The sequence below is a fragment of the Melozone crissalis genome, unplaced genomic scaffold (genome assembly GCF_028551555.1).
Source record: "Melozone crissalis strain CALT ecotype California unplaced genomic scaffold, PUWL_Pcris_2 ptg000042l_1, whole genome shotgun sequence".
Classification (NCBI taxonomy): Eukaryota; Metazoa; Chordata; class Aves; order Passeriformes; family Passerellidae; genus Melozone; species Melozone crissalis.
Genome location: NW_026535820.1, coordinates 56,244,679 through 56,270,046, shown reverse-complemented (window position 1 = coordinate 56,270,046; position 25,368 = coordinate 56,244,679). Strand labels below are relative to the sequence as shown.

Below are 25,368 nucleotides of genomic sequence, written 5' to 3'. Positions count from 1 at the left end.
TCCTCCTCTCCTCAGGAAGATACCTAGGCATGAGAGGCAGCATAATTGTCTCTTTGCTGCTGTGAGGAAGGAAAAATTAAAAATACTTTAGCTCTTGGTACAGCATACTGCACTAAACCTCCTGGAGGAAAAGGAGAGGAAATAAAAAGGGTATGCTCTAGCTACAGTGAAATTCAAGAGAGAAATTTTATAGTTCAGGTACTTTTTTTAAAAAAGCCACACACTTTACTTTAAGCTTGTTCCATTGTATTTGCCAAAAGAAAGAGGAGAAACCCAGCATAGCATCTGGAGAGGTTTCTCCCCGGGAAACCCTCAGATCTCCTCTGCTTACACTGCTGATGTTGCTCAGAGCTGTCAGGTGACCTTTACAAGCACAGTTTCACGTCTGACAGCAACTCTGAGCCACTAAAGTTTCCAGAGAAACTCCTCTGCTCTGTGAGGTTTCTCATTTTCCCGATTGGCTGTGCAGCGTTTCAGCTCTCTGCTAATTATACCAACACACAGATACAAACCCACCAAAATAGACAGTGTCCTGAGGCCCCAGCTGCAGGGAAGCAGACTTCTTTAAATAATCCAGGTAGAGAGGCCAAAAGGGTCAGAAAGCGCTCCTGGGCCACCTCCCACTGCTAATGGGCATTGCAGACAACCTTGCCGGGGGGGCAGCTCATGTCTTTAATTAGGGTGCAGGGCACAGGGCTTCAAAGGGACAGCGACTGACCAGGGGGTGTAATGCCATGAAGGAGATGCAGTGCCACAGCCCATTGTCAATGGGACAAAGGGCCCTATTATTACTCTCAAGACCAGGGCAGTTCCTACCGTAATTAGGAGACAAAGATGCACGATTTAGGATTTTACATAATCAAGAGATACTCTCCCAAGCAGGAGCCCCTCTCACACAATCAGATTAAGAATTGTTTATTCTGCTGCAAGTAAACAATGAGGTGCTCACTGCTCTGGGTTTTACATGAAAAAGCATTTCTGGGCAAGACAATGGGGAGTGTCTTTTCATCTGACTTTGAACAGCTAACCCTGTGATTTTAAGTTGTTCATTTGACAGTATCTGGAAGGGTGATGGCCCACCCTGTAAATTAGCTGCACACATACTTAATCCCAGGGCTGCTAGACAGCCTTACCTTTTCTGCTACTTAGCAGAGGGTGGTGGGGACAGACAGACTCAGACAGCTCTGGGGGCAAGAGGCTGTATTTGCACAGCAGCACTGAAATGGTGGGATTAAAGAACCACAGAGAAGCCAGGCAGAAGCTCCTGCCCACCCTGGCACCTTGCCTCAGCCACGGATGCATCTCTGCAGGGAGGCTGGTGCCACCATCAAGACAGTGCACAAACTAGTGCACTGCTTCAGAGCCAGTTTGCAATCCTTTATATAGGAGCTGGGGGAGCAAAAAGGAATTGGATGTTTGACCTGTACCTTTACAACGAAAGGCACTGGCTAGGCAGATTGAGCATCGCTTATTTTTGATCATGACAAAACAGTCTGTGCTGGGCTGCTGCCTACTGCAGTAGTTCCAAATGAACCACAGACCCTGAGTATCTGGCTCTGGGATACCCAACCTTCCTCACAGGTCCTCATCAAGTGACTCTGCTTTTACAATATGGGCAATAAAAGGAGACTGGGGGTGTTACACTCCCTGCTCTTTGCTCACAACACAGTTACTGTGCTTTTTTGCTTGTTTGAACTTTTAACAAGAGTTACTTCCCCTTGTCTTCTACAATAAGGCAACAACAGGATTTGATGGAAGCCTTCTAACATTCTGCAGTTTGCTTCCCTGTCACAAGTACACCCGTACACACAAGTCTCCTGCTCTACTACTCTAGCAAAATATTCTCATTTCTTCGGCTCTTTCACTCAAAAAAACACCCTTAAGCCTCACCAAAAGGACCTCAATCACTCGTACTCAGGACTGAGAAAGGCATGCTACTTTCTGTCTTGTTGAATCCTATAAACAGTACTGCAGAACCCTGGGAACCAGGGGATTACAGCCCCTGCTGGCCACGGATTTTAACCCATTTCGTTTGGGATGAAAGAGTCACCTTAACAGCAGTCCAAACTGCTCAGCTTACTAGAGGATTTTCTGTCAGGCTGGGCTAGGCAGACAGTGTCATTTGACTTGTCTAGACTAGGACAAAAGGTGTGGTTTAAACCAGATGGGCAGGCTAAGTTGCACCTTAATGTATTAGCTGCCCAGAAAGGACCACATCTTCCTTGTTTTGTCTTCACTGACAGGTCTTAAATGGCTGAGGCAAATACCTGACAAAACCCCCTTACTATCACCTAGACAATTCTATAAAGATAAGCATCCCAGCACTACTCTTAAACCATACCCGTGGAGCTTGACAACTGTGACTTTGATTTAGGGACACGTTCCAGTCTTTGCTGCTCAGCAGAATCAAGGGTAGCAAAATCCATTTCAGGAGAATATTATCCCAAAGCAAGCCTAATGCCAGAGCAAGAGCTGCATAAAGAGGAACAGCATGTCTGCACAGCCACTGTATCTTTCTGCCTTGCCACAGCAGACTGCAAAGCTGCCAAGCTAGAAGGATATCTATTCCATTATCTTATCAAAGCAAGAAAATCCACCTCTCCACTCAGGTCCATGGAGTATAACTTTGCAAAGAGGTCCTATCTTCAGAGAAGCTTCAAAATGAGGGTAATGAGCTAATATGTCAGCTGCTTTCTCTAAAGCATGAAGTGTAAGGCAAAATTGTTGAAGACTCCATTTTGTAGGGGTTACAGAGCTCTTACTGGAAAACAACTGTTTCCGCTTTGATCTGTAATGAAAATTTACCTCATTTACTTCAGAATCAGCAAAGTATGTTTAATTGATTACTATTGAATGGACCAAGCTTTCAATTCTTTTCCCCAGTAACTGCAACATTAACAATGCCTTTAAAAAGTATTTTACATGTATTTACAAAGGTTTTCTAAACAAAAATTTAGGAAAGAGAAAATTTAATAGAATCAATCTAATTTAATAGAATGGGATGCTTCTGCTCCATGTCATTCTATTAAGAACCTCTCCCAATATCCAGAAGTGAGTGTTGATATTTCAAGATGCTGAATTCTTCACCCATTCAAAAAGACCATTAGAGTCAAATGTCTCAAAAGAAGTTTAAAATATTGACAAGCTTCTGAAAACAGACAATCTCCTTTCTACATGTTTCAACTAGACATGAAAAATTTCTTTTATATCTTCATGTATCTGGCTCCACATTTTTCTGTGGTAAAAAAAAGGAAATAAAACAGTTTCAGGAGTCCCAGAGGCAATTACTTGAATCAAAACACAACATTCAAGCACCTTCCCGAACAATTAATAAATAATTTTTCCTTGTTAGGAAAAGCTCATTTAAGCCAAAATCCACATCATTCCCTAACCTCAAAAGGCAGAAAAGCATAAAACATTTTGTTGAAAGTCTGAAACCAGAAACTTATCTACCTTTACTCACTCCAATGACTAAAAAACCCTTTCTATCCAGCTGCTGCCTTCTCCACACAGAATCATCTCACAGGATGACACCTCAATACTTTTATCAAGTTTTTTTATCAAGTTTTAAGCATCTTCAGTTTATCTTGTTAAAATTTTGCAGTGTTGGCATTTTACAGTTTTATGTAACAGTGATGTGTTTCAATGGGATGAAGAAGGGCTTTAATTTTTTCTAAAAACATTTCCAGCTATTAACTGGCAAGATTTCCTGTATTTGCAAAAAATAATTAAATTAAGCCCTACAGCACCCTGGTGACACAAGATGAGGCAAACCATTTAAAAACCTGCTCAAAACCACAAAGGAGGGCAGCTAAGAGTGCAGGGGGCTGAGGGGCTCCTGCCCCTCCACAGCAGGCTTCTTTAAGCTGTCTGGTGACCAGAGACACTCTGGCCACTATCTCTTACCTCAATGAATTATCTGGATGTGTTTCCATGTGGGACTCCAGCCCATACTTGCAAAAAAAGTCTTTGAAACACACTGGACAATGATAAACTTCATCGTCAGCCCTCTTATCCCCTTCACCGGAATGGCCATCCTCGAGAACCTTCAGAAAAAGGGAAAAGAAAAACCTCACTAGACCAACTCATAAGCAACAAACCAAACTTGCAATCCATTCAAAGTCTTTCTCTCACAAAAAGTTGCAGGCTTCATGTGTAACCTTGCTGCAAGCAAATACAAAAGCATTTCTTAAGAGAGATGGTAAGTGCCAGAGCCTTGGCACATGTGTAAGAACACGCATGATAGAAAGGGAGGCTCAGTAGGAGATAAAGTGTGCAGCTGAGTCACAGATATATCAGTTCTAATGAGGAACTGTGATTTGAAGAACTTATAAACCCATGTGTTCATATACCACTGAACTAGCATTCCTCTCCCTTCAGAAAGCCAGGAGAGCTGTCAGCCTAAATTATTTATGCCACTGAGATAGTACCAACTGCTAAGTCAAGTGGTTCAGGGAGAAGCAATGAACTTCTGCATGTTTTCTATACTTCTCTTCTGATTAGAGGGAGAAAAGCATGCACAGAGCGAGGGATACTGTGCTAAATGGAACTGCTACTAGCTTGCCATTTAGAGATAGTAAGTGGAGAGTTAAGTTTGGCAGACAACATATATTTTGTACAAATGATTGAGATGTGTTAAAATATTTTATAAACAGAACCCTAACGGAAACGTCTAGCCCTCAAATAAATATTTTCTGGTCACTCTTGTAACTCCAGTAAGGTAGGATTATGCTACTGCGAAAGGGAAATGTACTGCAGATTTTTTTTCCCTCCACATCTAGGCAAAAACAGACTTAATCTGCTACTGCTTTTGAAGTAAAAATTGTTGGTTTTTTTTTAAGTTTAAATCACCATCGTCTACGAATACTACAAAATCTATGGGAGGGGAAATAAAGCTAGGGGAAAAGCTGCAACAGCAAAGGAATAGTACATCCTCTTGCCATCCAACAATAAATACTTATAAATCAGAAGCAAATTAAAAAATTTAAGCAATAAAGAATTTTAAAAATTGAACTATTTCAATCTCTGAAATTAGAAAATAATGTTCAATCTCAGACAACTATGTTGGCTACAACAGGATAAGCAAGGCAACTCATATACAGAGCTGCAACAAATCTGTGCTGACTGCACAAACCAAACCGCTGACAATTTAGGAGGTAACCAGGAACATCTTTTGCTTCATGCCCCGTAAAGAACCTTTTTTGCAGGTGTCCTCTCCTCTCTGTCCAGCTCAGCATCGTGACTGAACTTCCGTTTCGAAGACAATCGCCTGCGCTTCAGTGGCGAGGGGGGAGTGGTGCTTGCTGTGCTGTTTGGATCCTTCTCATGAATCTTCATGTGCCTGAGCAGGAGGGGGAAGAAGACACCATCAGCAGGCAAATCTGGGCCAGGAAGTCCAATGTAAATTTTAATGCCAACACCACTTCTAAGGTTTGCCTTTAAAGGACACCATCAGCTATCCCATAAACTGGCCTGAACTTCTGAAAACCAGGTGGGGCATGATCCAGCATGGGCCCTTTGCAGTGCCTGGGCCTGTGAGGGGCTGCAGCAGGGAGCCCACAAGCTTTCCCCCATGTCCCAACTCCCAGCATGACACCTGCCCTGCTAACATCTATCTCCATGAGCACTGTGCCCATTCTCCACCATCCATGAGGTCCTGGTTCTGCCTAAACCTGCTCAGCAATCCACATACCCAGCCTCCCTGTCTTGTGGCAGTCTAGCAAGCAAAAGCCTGCAGCTTAGCATTCACTTCTCGCAGTGCAAAAAAAGCACCTCATCTTCAACCAGCTCTCTGTCTAGAGTTTGAGACTGTACCTCAAATAGATCTGCATATGCCAACTCCAGAGCAACATTTCTTAAATATATTTGTTTCCTTCTCATCCTTAACACAGTGTTGGAGACCCCAGTATCAAATTTCAAGTGCAGCTTTGAAGTCAGGATTATCTGGTCCCACTGTTACAGTGCACTAGGTATGGCTTGCAAAACTCTGTACTGCCAAGGCATGCTCACAAACCTGCTTTCCCAGGAAAACAACTATTTCTTGTCACAAAGACACAGGAAAAGGGAAAGTAACAGAATTACTCAGGAAGCAATATCATTAATATCTGTTTACCTGACCCACTTGCCTCTTTGTTTTCTGTATTTGCAACCTGAGGAAGCCACTGTTGTCTAGTTCCCTTCAGTTAGATGGAAGGTATTGCTGCCATGCTTTTTTTTCTGACAACTCAAAGCTCAAATTTCAATTTTCTTTTTTTTTTTTTTTAAGATATGACCTTTAACCTCACCTCAAATTTATATTGCTATTGGGAAAAAAAATTAAATGTATGCTCCTAGATACAATGGAAATTTTCTGCTCCTAACAGCTAGATATGTGAGTGCAGGAGGGAGCTGCCATTTGTCCCTGACTGACTTCAAAGAAACACAATGGAGACAATGTTAATGGCACTTGGGCAAATCTTTCAGAAGTCACATCCACAACTCAGCTCAGGACAGTGCCATTAAACATGACTGCACAATATCATGTTCTAACATGAGAGAATGTTGTAACCCAGACAAGTCTTGCATGTCCTCAAAACTGCTTTGGTGTTATGATATAAAATCTGTTTTAGTTTTGGATGCCAAGGGCATGATGCTTTTGAGATAACACACTGGACCAAACTGACCCACAGCAGACCCCACTGGAGCTGCTGGGAAGACTGTCTCATCCATCACACAATGCTTTTTTTATAAGCTCAGAAGCTTCAAAAAAAAAAATAAGGCATCTAAATCACTGTCTCAAAGTATAGCCTGTCTCAAACTGCAGGGTGTTGTGCAGGAACAGTCCCAAGCCAAAAGCACCACAGGTACCAGAAACAATGCAAGATGAAAATGCCTGTTCAGCTACTGCCTGCTTTCAGCATCCATCAAGGCTGGGGCTGCTTGGAGGATCAGGTCCACGAGGAAAAAACCTGTTGTTTCCCCAGATCCCCAGTAACTCACACTGGTTGCACAACTGGTGGACAGACACTGGTGACACCTGTCAGTCACATCTATGTGTAGATGTGCCCAGCAGATTAGACATGGAATCATGGAAGTGATGCTGAAATTGTCTGACCTCTTTCCCTGCCAATCACCCATTTGAGAGAAGGAATGCTGAAGGTTTGAGCATTTGGCTCTCTCCAGGTTTGACAGAAGCCAGAGAAAACCCAGAGTGCTGACACAGCATACAGAGGGCTGCACACTCCCTGCCTTGGCCCTCTGGTAGCTCTGGCACCACAGGCACCAAAGCAACTGATTCATCCATACAGTGCTACCTTGTCTCACAAAATCTGCAGGAAGGCATCTACAGATACTCTACTGCTTTGTTTTCTTCAATCTTGTTGGTTTTTTTTTTCCCTGTGACACTGATCTAACTTCTCATGCTAGTTAGAGCTTCTTTCATGGGTGATAAAACAGCAGCCTGAGCTGCAGTTGTCTGTATTCACACAAGAATAAAGGAGAAGAAAACAGTTATTTGTTCAAGGGGTTCCTGTCCACAATGATAGAAGATAAAATTCAGAAAGCATCTTGCAACAAAAAGTCAAAATATTCATCTGCACAGCAAAGCAAAACCTGGAAGTTTGGATTGTTTGTCTATGTTTTTATTACTTCTTTTTGGTAAAAACTGCTTTCCAGTTTCCCAGGTCCTTACTTAGTAGTAAGGACAGAGGTTTTTGCTGTGTCTGTCTGTGCCTGCACCCCAGGCACTCACACACAGCCTGATTTCTGCTTAACCCTTTGGCAGCTCAGCTGAAGCATAGCTAACTCTACTTGGCCAGTTACTTTTCAGATAGCTAGAGAGCAAAATCAGTCAAAATAAATCACATTCATCCTGAAAACAAGCAACAAGAAAACTGCCATGCATTGAGGGTGGGACTTTTTCTTCTCATTTTATTTTAAAGTCTCTTTCCAACCATTAACAAGTATGCACAACTCCTGTTTAGCAGCTACCTATGCAAAACAGCTTCCTTAGGGCTAAGTTCTTTCCTCCTGCTGTTTGTCCACCTGTTGAACTCTGCGTGTTTTGATGGAGCTGGCTCCTACTTGAGAGGGATGCAATGGCACATCCACAGTACACCAACAGGAAAAACCTTTGGGTCCTCCAGGTTAGTGCCAGCCCAGCCTAGCACCTCTGCCTGGCCTGACCTACTGCATGCAAACACACTGGCTCCTGCAAGTCCCAAAAGCAGTTTAGCCATGCTTGAAGTGTGAAGTTTGCCAATAAGGCAGGGCTTGCTAACAAGGGTACAGCACCACAGCAAGGGGGCTTTGCTATGTCTGGTGTCAGCCACCGGCTGCCCCAACTGCTTGCAGTTCTCATTCCTGCAATGTGTGTGCTTTTGCCATGTCCTAAAAGCCACAGTAGAAATCCATACCACAGCAAGGAATGTGGTGACCCCCTTCATGTTTTAGTTTTGCACATTTGAAAGGAAGCAGCCCAAGCTATTGAGCTATAAACAGGAAGACACCCTGATTGCACCTTTGACTTTTACTGTGTAGGTCAAACATCACAGCTGCTGTGATAGCTCTATGCATGTGATCATTAAGGAAGAAAAGGAAAATTCTGAAACCAAAGCAGCAGGTTCCAGAGTTCTCAAGGAGAGTCACAACCTGCCCATGTTACAGCCAGCAGGTTGTTCCTTTGGCAGGTTAAGCAAGTTTCACTGCATCAAGTTAAGGGTGGAGAGGAAAAAGATTACTAGAGCTACAGCCCTAGATAAGCGGGAAGATAAAGCCAAGAAGTACAAAGGATAGACACAATCTTCATCTCTCTCTTTTACTTTGCAACATGGATGTCATTCTGCCTCCAGACAACATTTATCACCCAACATGGGCTGAACTTCAGCAGATGCCAAGTCACATCCACATCCATAACCTTTCTTTCAAACACTCCCTTCACTGAGGCTTCTTCTAGTTAAAAAATTTCCTAACTATAATTAAGGGGGGGGGGGTAAGTACTTGTGTTGCCTTACTCCTTTAGAGGAGTTTGCCTTGATTAGATCTTACATGTAACACTGAAAATATTCAACCTCACTGTTTAGCCTGCCAAGATACAAGATGAACAGGAACAAAGCTGTGTTTGGAAGTTATTTTCCCTTTGTGACTATAACAACATATTTTGGCCTGACAACACTGGCATACTTAGAATGTAAAAGACAGGCTCATAAGTCAGGCTGGCTTTCAGCATCTTACAGTGATCGAGAAAAATGATATGACATTCATCAATTCCAAAAAATAAAGATAAACACTCAACACTTTAAGTGAGAATGTAGTTCAGAAAAAAAGAAGGGCAAAGTAAGGACATGTACAGAAATGCTTATATTCAGTTGCAGATACAAGTGCCAGCAGCTTTAAAGTGACCACTACTGCAGCTCAGAAGACATCCAGAATCACAGCAGATGATACTTGGATTTCTCTTCCTAAATTAAATCAATGAATTGTGGCTCTGAGCCATTCTACAGAGCAACCAAAGAACAGCAGACAAATTCAGGAAGGTACAGAGCCCTGAAATCTGTACCTCACAGTCTCCCCAGCATGCATGCAAGTACACATGCACTTGGGACAGTGCTGAGGGTAGAACACTAAAATCCAGCCATGATACACAGGATGACAGGAAGGAGATAAACACTTGAGCTTAATATTAGGGAGGACTCATTTGCACTAAGTGCTAGCTAGCCTTGATTAACCTCTCAAAGAAAGTGGTGGAACTCTATTTGAAATTAGACCAGAGAAAGAACCAGAAAAATTTGCAAAAAATAAATACAAAATGAAAAGAGGAAACTAAGTCTTTTCTAAACATGGTCTGATCCACCTCTGAACTAAACTCTTAATGTTTAAGAACTGCTATGCAAAAAACGTGAAATACCTTGCTATATGATACGCTTTATGCAGCACAGCTGTATGAGAAAAAGCTCTCCTCATAATCTCTTCCCTCCCCCTCACATAAAGAATTCCACAGGTGAGCCAAGAGGATCCAACTGTGCTAGGACTGTGTGCCAGTCAGCCCTCCCAACAAAATCACATTTTTTCAAGTTCTTGACTGCCTTTCATTCCATCCTCCCACCGAGGATCACCTTCTGCTTCCCCTCTTCTGCCACAGCTCTCCTCTCCCCTCTTGGTGTCACATGAGCAGGATGACTAAGATGATAGTGCACAAGAATTCCCCTGACTTTTTTTCCTTTTTTTTGATTAAGACAAATGGACAGAAAAAGTTTCTAGCTCCACACTGTAATGCAGAGCATGATTTCAGGAGAGTAGCTATTCTACTAGTACGGCAGCAAGTGAACATTTTGCTACTTTACATTGAAGAAGAGACTTCTGTAGTAATAGGCAAATGCAGAACACAACTGCCTTTTTCCTTTTTCTCTTGTGATGGTGTTGGAACAGTGTCTGTGGGAGGTGACTCATGGGGAGGGCAGGGGAGCATGTAGTCTCCTGAAGGGACATGCAGCTCCTGCTGGTCACATCCCAGTTTTTACCAGATCTCAAAAAAGGGCTGATATATTTTCATAATGCCAAGGGGATTTGCATATTGATAGTGTAAGCTTTCTGGAGGTCTCAAAACAGGGCAGCCTACAGTTTCAATGCCAAAACCAGAACGTGGGCAGGTTTTGACTGGCTGGCTCAAGGCTAGAATGAGCAGCCAAAGCATCCTAAAGGAGGCAAATGCAAGATGCAGCTGCTCCTGGCTCTGGGTCCCACTGAATTATGAACAAAACCAGGAGCTTCTGCTTTGCATGCAGATAACCTGATCAGCATCACTTTGGCTCTTGGATAGAAATCATCCCTCAGCATGCGTGGGAATCCCTCACCTCTTAATTCTGGGGAGGAAAAAAGTACACTCTAGCTGCACCTTGAGTTACCATGCCTCCTGATGTGCTTTAGGTCCCAAAGTAAAAAGGCCCGTCTGGCTTGGAGGCCCAGCCTAAAGGAAGGTATGGAACAAACGGGTGCATTTGCAGCCCCTGAGCAGGGCTCAGGGTTAAGCCTCTCCCTTAGAACTGTGGCAGCACAAGCACTGCTGGCTTTCAGTCAAGAGAGGTTTATGCCAGGTAGGTCTGATTAGAAGGAGCAGCATGTCCAGAGGGGGAGCAGCAAGCAATTTCACTGAGGCCTGGTTGGGAAAGTCCCAGCATCTAAATCAAGATTAATTCTTGAGCACAGAATCCAGTGTATGTATAAACACCCTCCTCCTCCCTCACGTCTGTGGAAACGCGGTGGGGAGGCCAATGAATCCGGGCATTATCAGTCCAGAGAGATCATCTGACAGTATCAAGTTCAGGTTCTGGCTTCATATCCCACATATTATTAAAAGTTTCTCCACTTTACCACTAGATGTACCCTATACTCTACTGTATTGCATATGATTATTCCTCATCTCCCTCGTGATTTCTAGGCAGTTCAGTACCAAAACCAAGTGGAAAATCCACTGATACATCTGATGCTTATCGGAAGACAAGGAAGCCACACATCCAATCATTCAAATCAAAGGCAAAGAATAAAAATCAGTGCTTTCCATCCTCCACGTTATTTACAATACAATTTGTTTTTCCCCTTACAACAAAAAGAATTACTCAAGTTCTCAAGCTGGTCTGGGAAGGACTGTGCTGGTCAGTACAATTCAGCTGATTCAATTGCTTTATATCTTTCACTGTTTTGTGTCTCAAGATCTTTCACTTACACTGCTCCTCCCAAGTAACAGTAAACAAAATCTAAAGAATCATAAAACCCCTTTTCAATATTAAATAAAAAAAAAGTCTATCCTTCAGAACATGACCAAACATCTCTGTTTAGAAAAAAATAGTCTGCTTTGTTAAAGCTTTGACATAGTGCCATGGTATCAGAACGAACAGGAGTGCAGGATGCATCCAAGACAGGTTGAAATTTGGGCCACGATGGACCATGGGGCACTTCATGCTCCATGAAATGGAAAATGTCTCAAAGAAAGAGAAGACAGCCTTTAGAATTACACTCCTTTCAGTCACATTATCTTTGTCACATTATCTTTGTCACTGTTTTTGTTTCATTCTTCTTAAAAAAATGATACTTTAGCCCAAGTTGTCTGGAAATGTAGGAAAACACAGGGAACTTCTCTTCAAAGCTCCTGCCATTTGATGCATACAGGAAGCAAATCCTAAACAAAGCGAAAGTGAAGCAGCAGTATTTTTAGGAACAAGCATTTAATACCCTGCTGCTAAGTCCCTCCTTAAGAGTCTCGTGAATATGACTGAAATCTAAGTCAAAAGTGCAATAACATTATGCCCTTGGGTTAAAGAGTTTAGTCAGTTGTTTGTTTGTTAAAACATGTAGAGAATCGGTATTGACAATGTATTTCCAGTGTTAATTACCAACATCACCCACTTAAGAGAGCAATCTACTCAGCCCTTGCCAGCTGTGATTACAGGAACCAAAAAGATGCAGGCAATTTTGCAAATCAGACATGATCTGTACTAGGACAAGTTTCTGTTTGTCTTCTCTTTTTGACTTAATATTTGTATCCTCAAAAAAATCCAAAAATGGCCCAAAAAGTCCTCAGACACACACACATACTTCACAGCAAGTCAAATACCAAAATCCCAATCACATGGGAAACTCCCTCTTACAACTGCAGAGCAATTTCAAAACAAACTCCGAGCACCCCCCTATACTCTAGAGGTTACCTTAGAGCCCCAAATGCCACCTTTAATCTGATACCCAGACCCTGGGGAAATGACTTCTTTTTCCCATGGAAAATGGCCTCCGCTTGTGGCTACTCGCACTGGCAGACCGTGTGGTGCCAAGTGAGAAATTTGCAAACTTTGCTGGATTTCTCCAAAATTAAAGCTGCCAGCAACTAGGACTCTGCAAGTCCTTACAGTCCCAAACATCCCCATGCTAGTGCTGAACCCTAGCATGGGACAAACCAAAGGAAGCTGAGCAGTGGAGGCCTCTATGGCTACGCTGGTAGGAAAGTCATTGCAGAGCCTGCAGAGAAAGGGTAGGGTGGGGCAAACAGGTCCCAGGAAGGATCAGATTGGGATGTCCTGACTCATTTCAGCCACATGTGTGCAAGCAGGCCCAGCGGGAGATGTCCCTGCTGGCACTCCCCGCGGCAGCCAGGCAGTGCCATCCTGCTGGCATGGCAGCACACCTCATCATCCTCATGGAGTCTCCAGTGCCTGTCACACTGTGCACCAAGGCTAAGGTGGCCCTGGGAGCCTCTCCACACAGCAGTGTGTGGTGGCACGTGGGTGTAGCCACCCCCTCAGCATCCCCCAGGTGCCACACGGACGTGGCCTCAGCATCCTCCCCAGCTCACAGTGGCTGCTGCACCACCTGGCTCTCAGCACAGTGAGATTCTCCAGGCAGAACACATCACTGGGATGACAGAAGTGCTGTTATTTAGATCCACCAAGGCTGGCTGAGTGTGCTGAAAAAGCCACCGGTGATTGAATTCGAATGACAGATTTCAAATCTCTTTTCAGTGCTGCTGGGACAGTCTGCAAAGTTAGCCACTGCCACACAGCTGCCAATATATGATACCTAAGGATATATGATACACACACATGCACACAGAGCATTCTATATTTTTATCCTAGAGACAAAATTTGCTTTGCTGTGAATAAAGGCAAGTTGTAAGCATGAGAGGAAAGATAATGATCTACAAATCCAGTGTGGGGGGGTACCACTTTTGAATAATTTTTCTGTATTCACATTTAAGCAACTACTTGCTACACAGACTCAGCAAGTTCAAACAGGCTGAAATTGATACAACTGCATTCCCCGCTTGGCTCAAAGTTACTCCTATTCCCTAACAGCGATGTTGTCAGAACACCTCAAAGGAAAAAACGGGAGACAAATATTTGCCTGATGATGCTGTGACAGGGAAGTGATTCAAACCATGCCTCCAAAGCAAAGCTTCCGAAAGGACTGCAGAAGAAAGCAGTTTGCATCAACCCTGGCATAAGGGAGGGCAAAAGAGGAGGAAATGCAGTGTGAGCTTCTCAGTACCTCTTCACCAAGCTGTCACACACAGTTTGCATTATGTTCAGAGCAGACCTAATTTAACAGTGCCAAACACTGCAAGGAGACTTCCAAGCTGTAAGAAACTTTTATATGGGCCAAGATCCTCCTTTATTAAAAAAGACCCTTCTCAGGCCACCATACTTCCTTAAGCTTGGAGAAAAAAGTGTATTAACAACAGTAAAATCAAGCAGAAGTAATATTTTTTGTACAAAAAATCTGGCCTGGGCCATTCTGTTTCCTTCAGTCTTTTTGGCAATCTGTGGTTTTCAGGCATGTCTTTTAGTTACCAGACTATATAACCTTATTCAGTTACTCCACTGCTGATTTTTCAGGAAACTTTATGTTTAAAGAAAACAAGTGTTATTAGGAGGTAAGGATAATTAAGGCCATTTTAAATTTTAGTAACAGGGAGAAGAAGGAGAGAGAGGGAAAGAGAAAATCAGAGAAAGTATATCACAACAGGGAAAAGATTTATCCTAAAGAGCAAATACAGTCAAAAAAGTCCTAGGTATGTCCTGCCTCCCGTCAAGAACCACACCCTTTTCTTAACCAAGCAAACACAAGCCTCAGCTACTTCCCAGAACCAGGCAAGCCCTCTTGCTGCTGGTTCCCTCTCACACTCCACTGTTGAGCAATCCTGATGGCACAGCACAGAGCAACTTGCTTCGTCACACAGCTCAAGGAGGAAAACACAGAGGGCCCCGGCACCGCTGGGGACGCTGTGCAGATGGAGCAGGGTATCTCTCCCCGACACACACACGAACGCACACACAACAGACGCACACACGCAAGGAAGCTGCACGAGATAAGGGAAGCACATCTTCCTTAAAAGCAGGTTCTCCACATTACCCGCTATCAGCAGCCACCAAGTATCTCAAGGGGCAAGGAAGTAAAAGGTTATCACTGCACACACACAAACTGCAAACTTCCCAGCGCTGAGGATGGCATCCTAGCAAAAGCGGTTTCACGTGCTCAGCCCATTTCCTCTCCTGTTCCTGAACATGTGGTCCTCCTTCCTTAGAGTGTTCCCTTGCTGAGGAGAGAAGCACAAGGAAGAAGTTTCACATCTTGTTACGTGTCTGTTTAGTCAAACTGGAAATAAAAGTCCCCACATGACTGTGCTACAGGAGTTTGAGAACTTTAGCCCTCAAGTGGAATTCATAGAGTCCATGAACAACTGTCACCTTACTCTCCTCTCTGTCTGAAACTGTCAAAAAAGATAACACTGAAGTGTCTTGGTGTAAAAAATGAGCCACACAGAAGTTGGGCACCTTCTCTATTTCAAGATATCTTTCCACATGACTCAGCACTGGAAAGCTGACTCGGAGGATTTACAAAAAAAATCACTTCGAGTGTTTCGCAAACTTCAACTAAGAGACCAGTCTGAAGAACTTGGCATATCTATAGATACTCTCAAGAAACAGAAAACAGTATTTGCATATTGTGTGCTATTTAGCAGTTGTATAATGGCACTACTACTTTAAAGACTGTGTCTTTGCCTAAGCTGTGTACATCATGCATATGAGCATCAAGGCTCAACAACCTGAGTGAAAAAGAGCAGGCTAAGTCCAAATGACAAGACAGATTCCCCTTGCTATTTTAATTTATTTTTTTTAACAGCTACAGAAGCTTCCCACAATGCTGTCAATGTACTGTTATGGAATAGCCTATTTTTTAAAAGAGGGGAGGAAAGAAAAAGGAAAAAACTTGCTGACCCTGAGAGGGGGTATGTTCTGCTGTTTGCTGGTTCCAGCATGCTGAATCAGAACAGGTTGAGCAGGTTAGATACTGGGGGGAAAAAACGTAAAGCTGGAAGACATACATTAAAGGTGGAATGACAGCAACCACAAATGCAGTTTGTGATAGACTTTTTCCTCATTCTCGTGGGTACTTTGCCCAGGAATCTTTTCAGGGGATAGGAGGACAGGGAATACATGTTCATAAGAGAAGTGATGCAAGTATTTCTGATATGCATGCACAACAGGCTGAACAAAGATTACCTTAACATACAAACTCTCTCAGCAAACTTTCTCACCACCAGCATTTTCTACAGAGAATCAGCCAACCAAAGTACAAGCTACAAGACAAACCACCAAGCGAAAAGCGAACAAAACAACACGTTATTTGTTAACCTTGAGAGCTAACATGTCCACAAGAATCACATGTCAGGTTTATGGCAGAGGACTAAAAGCACCTCAACTCCTGACAAAGATCACCTGGATTTTCTAGTGCTTGCTAAGTTAAGGTTTGTATTTATTTTATATCTCTTCAAGGTGAGAAGGGGAGGAAACATCCCTGAGAATACTAGACCTTCAGAGGAAGTGATACTCCTGAAGGGGTACTTATGTGGAAAGATCAAGGTCTTGCACTGCCATGTGCTCTGAGACTAGAGTCTAATCTGTCAAGTGGCTTGTGCTTATTTGAACTGTGACACGGGTAACAAAGCAGCACTAAGCCACGCTCAATACGCTCTGTTCTACAGGAGATTCACGTTACTGCCCCTGAGCAGGGCGGCATCACCCTGCCATGTCAGGCCACCTTCTCCTCAACACAAATCACACCAGAAACCTAAACTCATTAAGACTGTCCCCTTTTTTTGCCTTGCAGAAAACCAAAACATAAGAACCCACAGCCTTACAGTGCACAAGATTAGACTTGTGCAGAGGCATACACAGAGAAAGGCAACACACAGAGAAAATCTAGGACAGAAAAACACACTAAAGTCTCATGTTTGGGTACTGAGGAGCTCTGGAGATGCAAGAATAATGTTCCTCATTGTGTACACTTAGGTTCTCAAGAACAATGGAGCTAATTAAGGTCTGCATATAAATCTTAACTCTGCACTTCCTTGCTTCGCTTGATTCTAATCAGATCTCAGCATTCATGTTTTTGTGTTAACTTCCTTTGCTGTTCTTTAATGATAACTGAAGGGGGATACTGTCCAAGCCTACAAGCAGCATGTAACACATCTGAAATCGTGGCATCTCCTTACAGCTCTGAGGGCTCACAGAGGTTCTGTGGCACAGGAGGTCATCCAGAGTCTTTTACTGCTGAAGATACTGGTGGAGAGGTTTTTTTGAGCACCCTGTTTGTGAGCCATGTTAATTAAATAGAAGTTTATATATAGTCTTTCCAGAAGTAAATCTACTCAGCAAGAGTGAGACAGACAAAAGTTTCTTCCTGGAACAATTAAAAATATTGTAGACTTTTAATTCAAATCAAAGACACAGAGAAAGAGACTCTTCTCTTAGTGCTGTATTGTTGTTGAAAAGGCTTTCTTTCTCTCTTTCTAATTCAACCTTCTTCAAAACATGGGGGTCCCAGCAGAGTACCAAACACATTTTCTGGGTATTATCTGCTGACAGGAGAGGCCAAAAAGCTTCCTTCCACCTGTTTCTCCATCCTTATTTACAAAACATACTAGCAAAAAATGTAACAAACATTCTTAACTGCAAAAAAAGCCAAAACAGCTATCCCATCTCACCTGCATCCCACAACTACAGTCCATCAGTTACTAGAAGCAGAAGTTAGTCCTTTGTGTTCTTATCCCTGATGAAGAATTAGGGCACTTGCATTTGCTGAAGCTTATCTTTCACTAGCATGCTTACAGTGAAAGATAAATCATCCCCCCACATATAAGGAATGATTTTAAAAGCCTTTTTCTTAATATTTGTAGTACAGCCTTGTTCTTAATATTTAAGAGCGCTGCTCACCAATTGCTACATTGAAATAAAAGCTCCTTAGGAGATGACCAAAGAGACATTTCTATTGTGCAAGACAATGAGAGACAGCCTTTTCATATGTGTGAAGTGTCAATCATTTTCTGTGTGGTGAGCTCCTTGGCAATTTGTTTTTAGCTTCAATATCTTGTAGGTTCAGTTTTTCAAAGCTACACCAAATTACCACTTGCAAACCACCAGAAAGCCAACCATGTTGTAATAAGGCAGTTCCTCTCCTCTTCTGGGAAAGAAAAAAAGGTCTTCATCACATTTGGCTATGTTCTGCCTCCAAAACTTCCATCCTAAGCAAATGCCAGCCTGCACGTGCTGGACTGCAGAGATCCTATTTGTACTTGGAGGCTGGGCATTGTTACTGTGCTGCACCCCACAAAGCACACACAAGGTACTGGAAGCAGGCCAATGCCATAAATAACATGGGAGCGATTCACAGGTGGAATGCAGGGAGAGGATGGATTCAGCCAGATCTTGAGGACACTCTGACTATTGGACATTTGCAGTCACAGATGGCCTGTGTGCATGCCTGCCCATGACACACAGACTCTTGTTAAAGGCAGCAGGGAAACCTTTGAAGTGCATGCATCCCAATCCCTATGCCTTCATCAGGATCCAAAACTCATTTTCTGAGCAGTGCATTACAATCTTCCAGACTTGCACGCTCGTCATGTGCCAGCAAAAATGGCTGGTTAAAATGTCAAAATTCACAGATTACCCTCCAGCATGTGCATTTTCTGTCTTTCTCAAGAAACTCAGTCAGCAACACACAGGTGCACATACAAAGTGTTGTTTCAGAAAGACTTGAACATCAGAACATTACCATACCTTGATTAAAAAGACAGCTGTTTATCTCTCCACAGCATATTAAAATCAGAAGTTTGGGAAAACTATCTAGTAGTGAAAGTAAGACTGAGAAATGAAAGTGCCTTCTTAATTAAAAGAAGAAATACCTTCTTTGATAGGACCCTTTGTAAGAATGCTTCAAAGCATAGCTTCTGCGATCCAGATCTTCCAATCTGAGTTTCAAAGACTTCTGCATGTGGTTGTTGCATGTGGTGTTTCACATGTGCCAAAAAAAAAAAAAATCCCCAAACTTTGAGACCTGCTCCTGAGAGATGGTAGATAAACAGTCCACAAGTACCCAAGCAGGATGTAAATAAAAAGCCATACTAAATATTTTTGTCACATATGGGCAAGGAATGGAAGAAGAGAAAGAAGGTAGATACTTTCTACATTTCAGTTTCAAATGAAACACTTCAGTTAGTTTGCATTACTGGACTTATATGGACAGTCTGGAGAAAACCAGCCATGGACAATGCTCCTTCATTTACCAAACTGGGGAAGCTGTGGCTGAAACACATGTGTTATCCCTTTACTCTTGTCAGACTTGCCACAGAGCCTTTAATAGCTTCCCACTGGAAACTGGCAGGAAGGTAATTTCTCGCCTCCCTTTTGGCATTTATACCCCATTAACATTTTCTACTTGCATGGAGAGCATGTCTTTGGCAGGGAGGAAAATGTGACTTTAAAGTGATAGGCACGGACTATCCTTAGTCACAGAAATGGAAAAGGAACTGCTGGCAAAGGATCCTACCCCCAAAGGAAACACTTTTGGAGCAAAGTGGAGGCATCGCCCTTCCCACTGAAGGCTGATGCACATTCTATTTGAATGCAACACAGTCAAGGAAAATTTTTTTCTCTACTTCAAGGTCCTTTCCTTATGCTCACAAACCACCACTACAACCACAGCAGCAGCCTAACTCCTCTGGGCATTTTGGGGAGAAGCAGTGGTAGAGATGGAGTCTAGACCTAAAGGGCTCCTTGGAGTTGGCATTATTCACAGATAAACTCCCTAGGAAGTTACTATGACAATACAGATGGAAAACCTTTGGAAAATCTTTAGTAGTTGCAATCTTTTGAGTGGAGACAGTACACTGGAAATCCCCAGCTCTTCTACAGCTACAGAAACTCTTTATACACCCCCTTCCCCTCCATATAGTCTGTGTTCCTGATGGAGATATGAGTATTCAACTCTAACTCACTGTGACTGAGAGAAAGCCACAGGGTCTGTATCTCTAACAAAGAAGGGTGAGGATAAGGCATATCCTAAATTGCAGATTTTCTTATGTACTGATCATTACAGTGCCAGTTACAGGAATGATGAACTCAAAACTACCATGATCTAACTCTTTCCTCCAGATTCTTAAAAGAGCCCCAAGAAAACAATGCTCCCAAATCTCTAATCAGCTCCTGATTCTACGAGGCTTGCTATTTCCAAGAAGACTTGCTCTTTTCAATACTGGTCAAAAACAAAACTTTAAAAAACTCAGCATCATCTCCAAGTCTTCTTCTCCAGAGCAATTCCTGATGCTGACAGCAGGCACTAACAGATCTTCCAGCTGTTGTCTCAGATGGCACCAACCCTCCACAAACGGTAGGAGCAGCACTGATATGGCAGCAGACATACCTGACACCACTTGCAGTTTTTTGTTCTGGACATTGAGCATTCCTCAGAGACCTCTGCTCTCTCCAAATGTGACTGTCCCCATAGAAGGCTCAGGACACTCCTGAACAGCCTGGCAGCCAGTAAGAGAGTTTTCTGAGATACCCTGGGCTCAAGGTTCCCTGTTGAAAATCCTGGCCAAGAGTCACACTGGTCAGAAAGGGAAGCAGGTTTTAACCTCTTTTTCTTATTAGTATTGCACAAGAGAACCTTCCCACTCCACCCCAGTCTGCTGTGCCCATTCAACTTAACTTGTTGACGAGGAGCCAAAGAGCACAACAAAAAGAAATTGGACTTCATATGAGAGGCTATGACTCATTTACAAATGAAGTGTTGCACGTATTGTGGGAGTCAGGAAGGCCAGCATCGATTTCACAAGTGAAGAGTACATGCAACACCCCAGCACAGCTAGAGTAACTCAAGGAAGAGATGTGCAGGAAACAGCATTCTCACTCACACCACAAAAAGTTCACCTGTTGCACAGTAGTTTTATCGTAATGCAAAAGAGCATCAAGTAAGAGCTCTGGAGTTTTTTTTCTCCCTTGGCAAAGTGAAGGTGGTGAAAAAATACTTTTGATGGAGATGGTCAACACTTGAGAGTATAACAGCATAGGGTAATCATTTCCTAACCCAAAAAAGCAACCAAAACTTGTCTCCTTCCCTCCTCTAGTCAGCTGAATGCCTAATGATGTGGCTGCTTTGAGGCTGAAAGATCAGAAATTTCATTCTGTGATGGAACAGGAGTAAGTACTCCCATGGCACAGTATTTCCCTGGACAAAACCATTCCATTGAACTTTTCCCCCTAAAAGGTCCTTTAAAACTCTGGATTTTAAAATAGTATGGGCAACTAAATAAGAGCCAGCACATGGCAGGGGGAAAAAGAAAAGAGAGGATGGACATGGCATAAGCCTACACATTTTTCCCACCATTCAGATACCAACGGACCAACTTCTCCCTTGCTCATCTCCTATAAACCAAGCATATTTGGTGTAAGTGCAGTAAATCCTGGGAAACTCCTGCAGGACCTTCACAAGTTACACTAATTCTTTACCAGCACATCACAAGTTTCTGCTGGACCTGTAACTCCTCTCTCACCCCATGCTGTGCAATGGTCCAGGGATACCACCCTGCTGGCTACCAGGGGGCACATGAGAAATTTTTTTCTTGTTTTTTTTGCAGGTTTGGACATATACATCTGTCACTACTTAGATGCTGTAGCACAAAAATAGAGAACAATAAAAGAGGAGAAAGATGGACTTGTAGTATCATCTGGCTGGTACAGAAGAACAGACATGGCACCACCACAGAGGCGTCCTGCAAGAGTTACACATGAGGCAGGACCTGGCAAACAGGTCCTTGCTCTGGAATCCTGAGGCAGAAGCAGTTTTGAATGAGATGTGAGACAGATTCAGCCACAGCACTGACAGTCCACTGGACATGATGCTACAGCTAAGTTTGAGATGCCTGAAAAAGAAATTTACTTCACACCATCTTGGACCAGAAATACCTGTTTCAGAAGGAGGTACTGGTGGGCAAAATGAACGTCTTCCTTGTGAGTATGTCATAGCATCAGATAAAAAATTTGATTTCATTTTGCATTTATCCTCATCAGCCTACTTGCACATTCATGCCTTCCTTCAGCAACAAGATCCAGTATTAGTCAGTTATAGCAACAAGAAAAGGTTATTCACTGAAAAAGACCAGAAGGCACAGTCTGCCAACCACAACTCTCCTGTAGCAGAACCAGCATGTTTCAGTTGCTCAGGATTTTGCTTGTCATGAGTCTGGGGTCACTCATTGCAGAGATACCAAGTTTGGGAACAGCCTTCTGCTGCTGCAGGGCAGCCCTGCACAAGAAGGAGCTTAACAGAACCAACAGGCACCCATCAGACAAAAAGACTTCATATCAAGATTTTCCTTTCATGAACTTAGGCCCTTCTTAGTGGGGTCAGTAAATACAACACGCCATGCTGGTAACTTCAGGCATCATCTTGTTGAGAGAAAAAAATAAAACCAAACTATTTTCTCATCCGGAGGTACTGATTTCTACTTCTTTTGGGCAAGTCACTGAGTCTGGCAATTCTGGCTATAAATTTGCTACAAAAGCATGCTAAGAATTTCTATATGGGGAAACCTGTACAAGCAAAGGTGACTACATCGATCTCTTATAGGCCTGGAGTCAAGTTTCAGGTGAAGCCTCCCTTTCCAGCTTCTAGAAGAGCATAAGAGATGCCTAGTGAGCAAAAACTCAAATAAACCACACAAGCAGTCCTTCAGCAAGCCACCCAGACACAAATGACTGACCATCCCAGAGTTCCACCACTGGAAGTCACCCTTGGATACTGACAGTGGCATCAGTTGCAACTCAGCATGGCCCTGCCTTCCCCACGTCATGCAGAGTAATGACCCGACCTGGCAAACATGGCTCACAACACCTCTGGTCAGATGAGTCAGATGTGTGATTTATTCAGTGCCCAAGGCCAGTATCTCTTTGTGTTCTCCCCTTCTCATTTTTTATCTATCTTGCTAACCCTCACCAGTTCAAATCAACTCTAAGTTAAATAAATATGGAATCACAAAACTGCATTCCCTCTCTTTTCACCCAAGTGTTAACAGGAGTAAAACTACACAGAAAAGGTAATGCTGCAAGCAGGTATTGCTCCCATTGTGCAGGACTATGTTATCTTTCCTATTGTCATCAAAATCACCTTTTCATTCTACCTATAACACACTGCTTGGAAAATAATTAGCAATAACCAGGAAAACAAGACTTCCTTTCCACACAGAAACAGTCTGTAACCATCACTCAGGCCCTTTTGCTTGTAAGCAATATTCTTTTCCCCCGCTTGCCTTACTGTTTCTTTGTAGGTTGTAAACTCTTTGAAATGGGGACTAAAGCCATGTGGGAATCCATGAAGTCTTAATCAGTTCTGAGATGTTCTACCCATGCAAATAAATGAATACTGAAACAAGGGATGAGGGAGAGGAAGGAAAATCCATGTGCTTTAACATTTTGTTTCCCCAGTTGACAACTGTACATATTGCTACATCTCTACAAAGGAAACTACATTTGGAAATTTGGACTGCAGAGAATTTGCCAGATCTATAGTGCAGTAAGTTGTATGTAGTGCAAACATATATTGATGTATGTATTTAGAAACAAGATAAAAACACCAAAGAGGCATCTTCCTGGTGGCACTTGGATACTTAGGTACATAACACCAACAAAACCCCAGATGTTCCAATGCAACCACTTGAATCCATGACTCTGAAGCTATGGAATTAGAAATTACTATATAGCTTGGCTATATATTTTTATCCCCTGAGAAAAATACATTTGTCATACTATCCATTTGTCATACTACTACTATTACTAAAAAAAAAAAAAAAAGCTATAACAACTCTTGATAATACTTAAAGAAAGCTAGAACATCTTTATTAAGTCTGATTTCCTCCCACTACTCAATTCTGATTTCCTCCCACTACTTAAGCATCCTAGTAGCTGTAGTGTGTGTTATACCACATTTGTAGGTCACAGATACTCCACATTTCCTGCCCAAGTGTCTTTAGTCTTTGCTAAGGACACTTTGCCCAAGTGTCTTTGTTAGTCCCTGCAAGGAAACAAGAGCCCCCTATGCTGTAATCCTTTCCAAACTCCTGGGACGCGGTCAGCACTCACCTGTGCATGTTTCCATTGGTGGTGAAGGACTGTCCACATACTGAACATTTATAAGGCCTTTCACCTGAGTGCACCAGCATGTGGCGATCAAGGGAGCTCGCTGAGCTCAGAGACTTTCCACAGATGCTGCAGGAATGGTCTGTCCCTCCAGTGTCAGTGTTATGCTGGAGAAAGCAATGATTTTTTTTTTCATTGAATGTCCCTTCTGAAGTGCCAGTAAAATATCAGCAAGAACTATAAACAAATTAAGCAGCTCTAAAGAGCTGCTTGGCACAGCACCTTAAATGAGGGTGTGCCCTGTAGATACCTCTCCTCCCCAGCCCTCCTCCCTCAACTACAGCCCCCCTCCTCCTCCGTCATCTTTAACCCCTTAATGCACCAGCACAAGTAGCTGTTTCATACAGCCTGCAATGCAGCATTTCTGCTGGGTCTGCAGCAAAAGAAGATACAGAGGGACTCAGCAACAACCCATCAGACAAATGGAACCTTGGGATACTTTAAGCTGTGCAGTGGTTTGGGGCTGTATGAGTGGTAAGGAAAGAGGATGGAATTATGAACTTCACAGCGGAAGACAGACACTTAAAAACAAATTGTCTTTAAAGATATTAATTTTTAACTTACTGCATAGCAAGACAACAAAAGTAAACTGCTTCTGAGTGTACATGCAGACTTCTATGGCCATGAGAATGCATTACAAGGTCAAGTAATGGCCATAGCTACAGTGCTGTATGTACCAGTCGTTCTCACTTGCATTCAGAGACTTGAAGATTTCTTCACATACAAAAAAAATCCCCAAAAAACACCAGGAGAGTAAGAAAAAAATAATTAAGTAACAGCTGCAGTACAGGAGGAAAAGCTGAAGTAATAAGTATCTAGTGAAGCCAGTCATCAACCACACCTTAGCATCCAAAGCAGAACCTTCTGCTAGAGAAAAGGGCAAACCTCCTCATTAAGTATGCATATATTTCAGGAGGAGCAAGAACAGGCCTGTAGATGACAAAAAAGTGCACTATCCAGTAAAAAAAAAAAGCAAAAAAAAAGCCTCTCAAAACTGCTATATCCTGTGAAAGACTGAGAGTCTCTTCTACACTGAGTTGATTTAAAAATTATGTCTTCCTGCTTCTTAATTTGCATGACCAGTAAAAAGATCTGTACTCAAACAGGATAATAAAACAGGACTTAGGCCTCATGATGGAAGTGGTTTTCCGGATCCTTAGGATACCTTAAGCAATGCAGAACAGGACACACATCCTTGTTTGAGCCACTGGGGGGGGGGGGGGGGAATGCCAAGCAAGGAAGGGAGGAAAATTATCCACCTCAGGGTTAGGTTTGTGGGGTGTGCTTTTTGAAGAAAATGCAAGAGAAGGCTAAAATAAAAGTGAAACAATGGAAGCATTTCATTGGCTTGCACATGGAACTGTTTTACATC

General features: G+C 42.8%; 1 protein-coding gene across 1 annotated transcript in view; it reads right to left on the bottom strand.

The window, feature by feature from the left end:
* The window catches only part of RREB1 (ras responsive element binding protein 1), a 119,826-nt gene that overhangs the window by 31,835 nt on the left and 62,623 nt on the right, over nt 1-25,368 (bottom strand). Inside the window, exons 5-7 of the mRNA XM_054285024.1 lie at nt 23,940-24,103; nt 5,197-5,341; nt 3,907-4,046 (exon numbers count right to left, since the gene is read on the bottom strand). Of these exons, the coding sequence (XP_054140999.1) occupies nt 3,907-4,046; nt 5,197-5,341; nt 23,940-24,103 (449 nt within the window). The remainder of the gene's footprint in view (nt 1-3,906; nt 4,047-5,196; nt 5,342-23,939; nt 24,104-25,368) is intronic.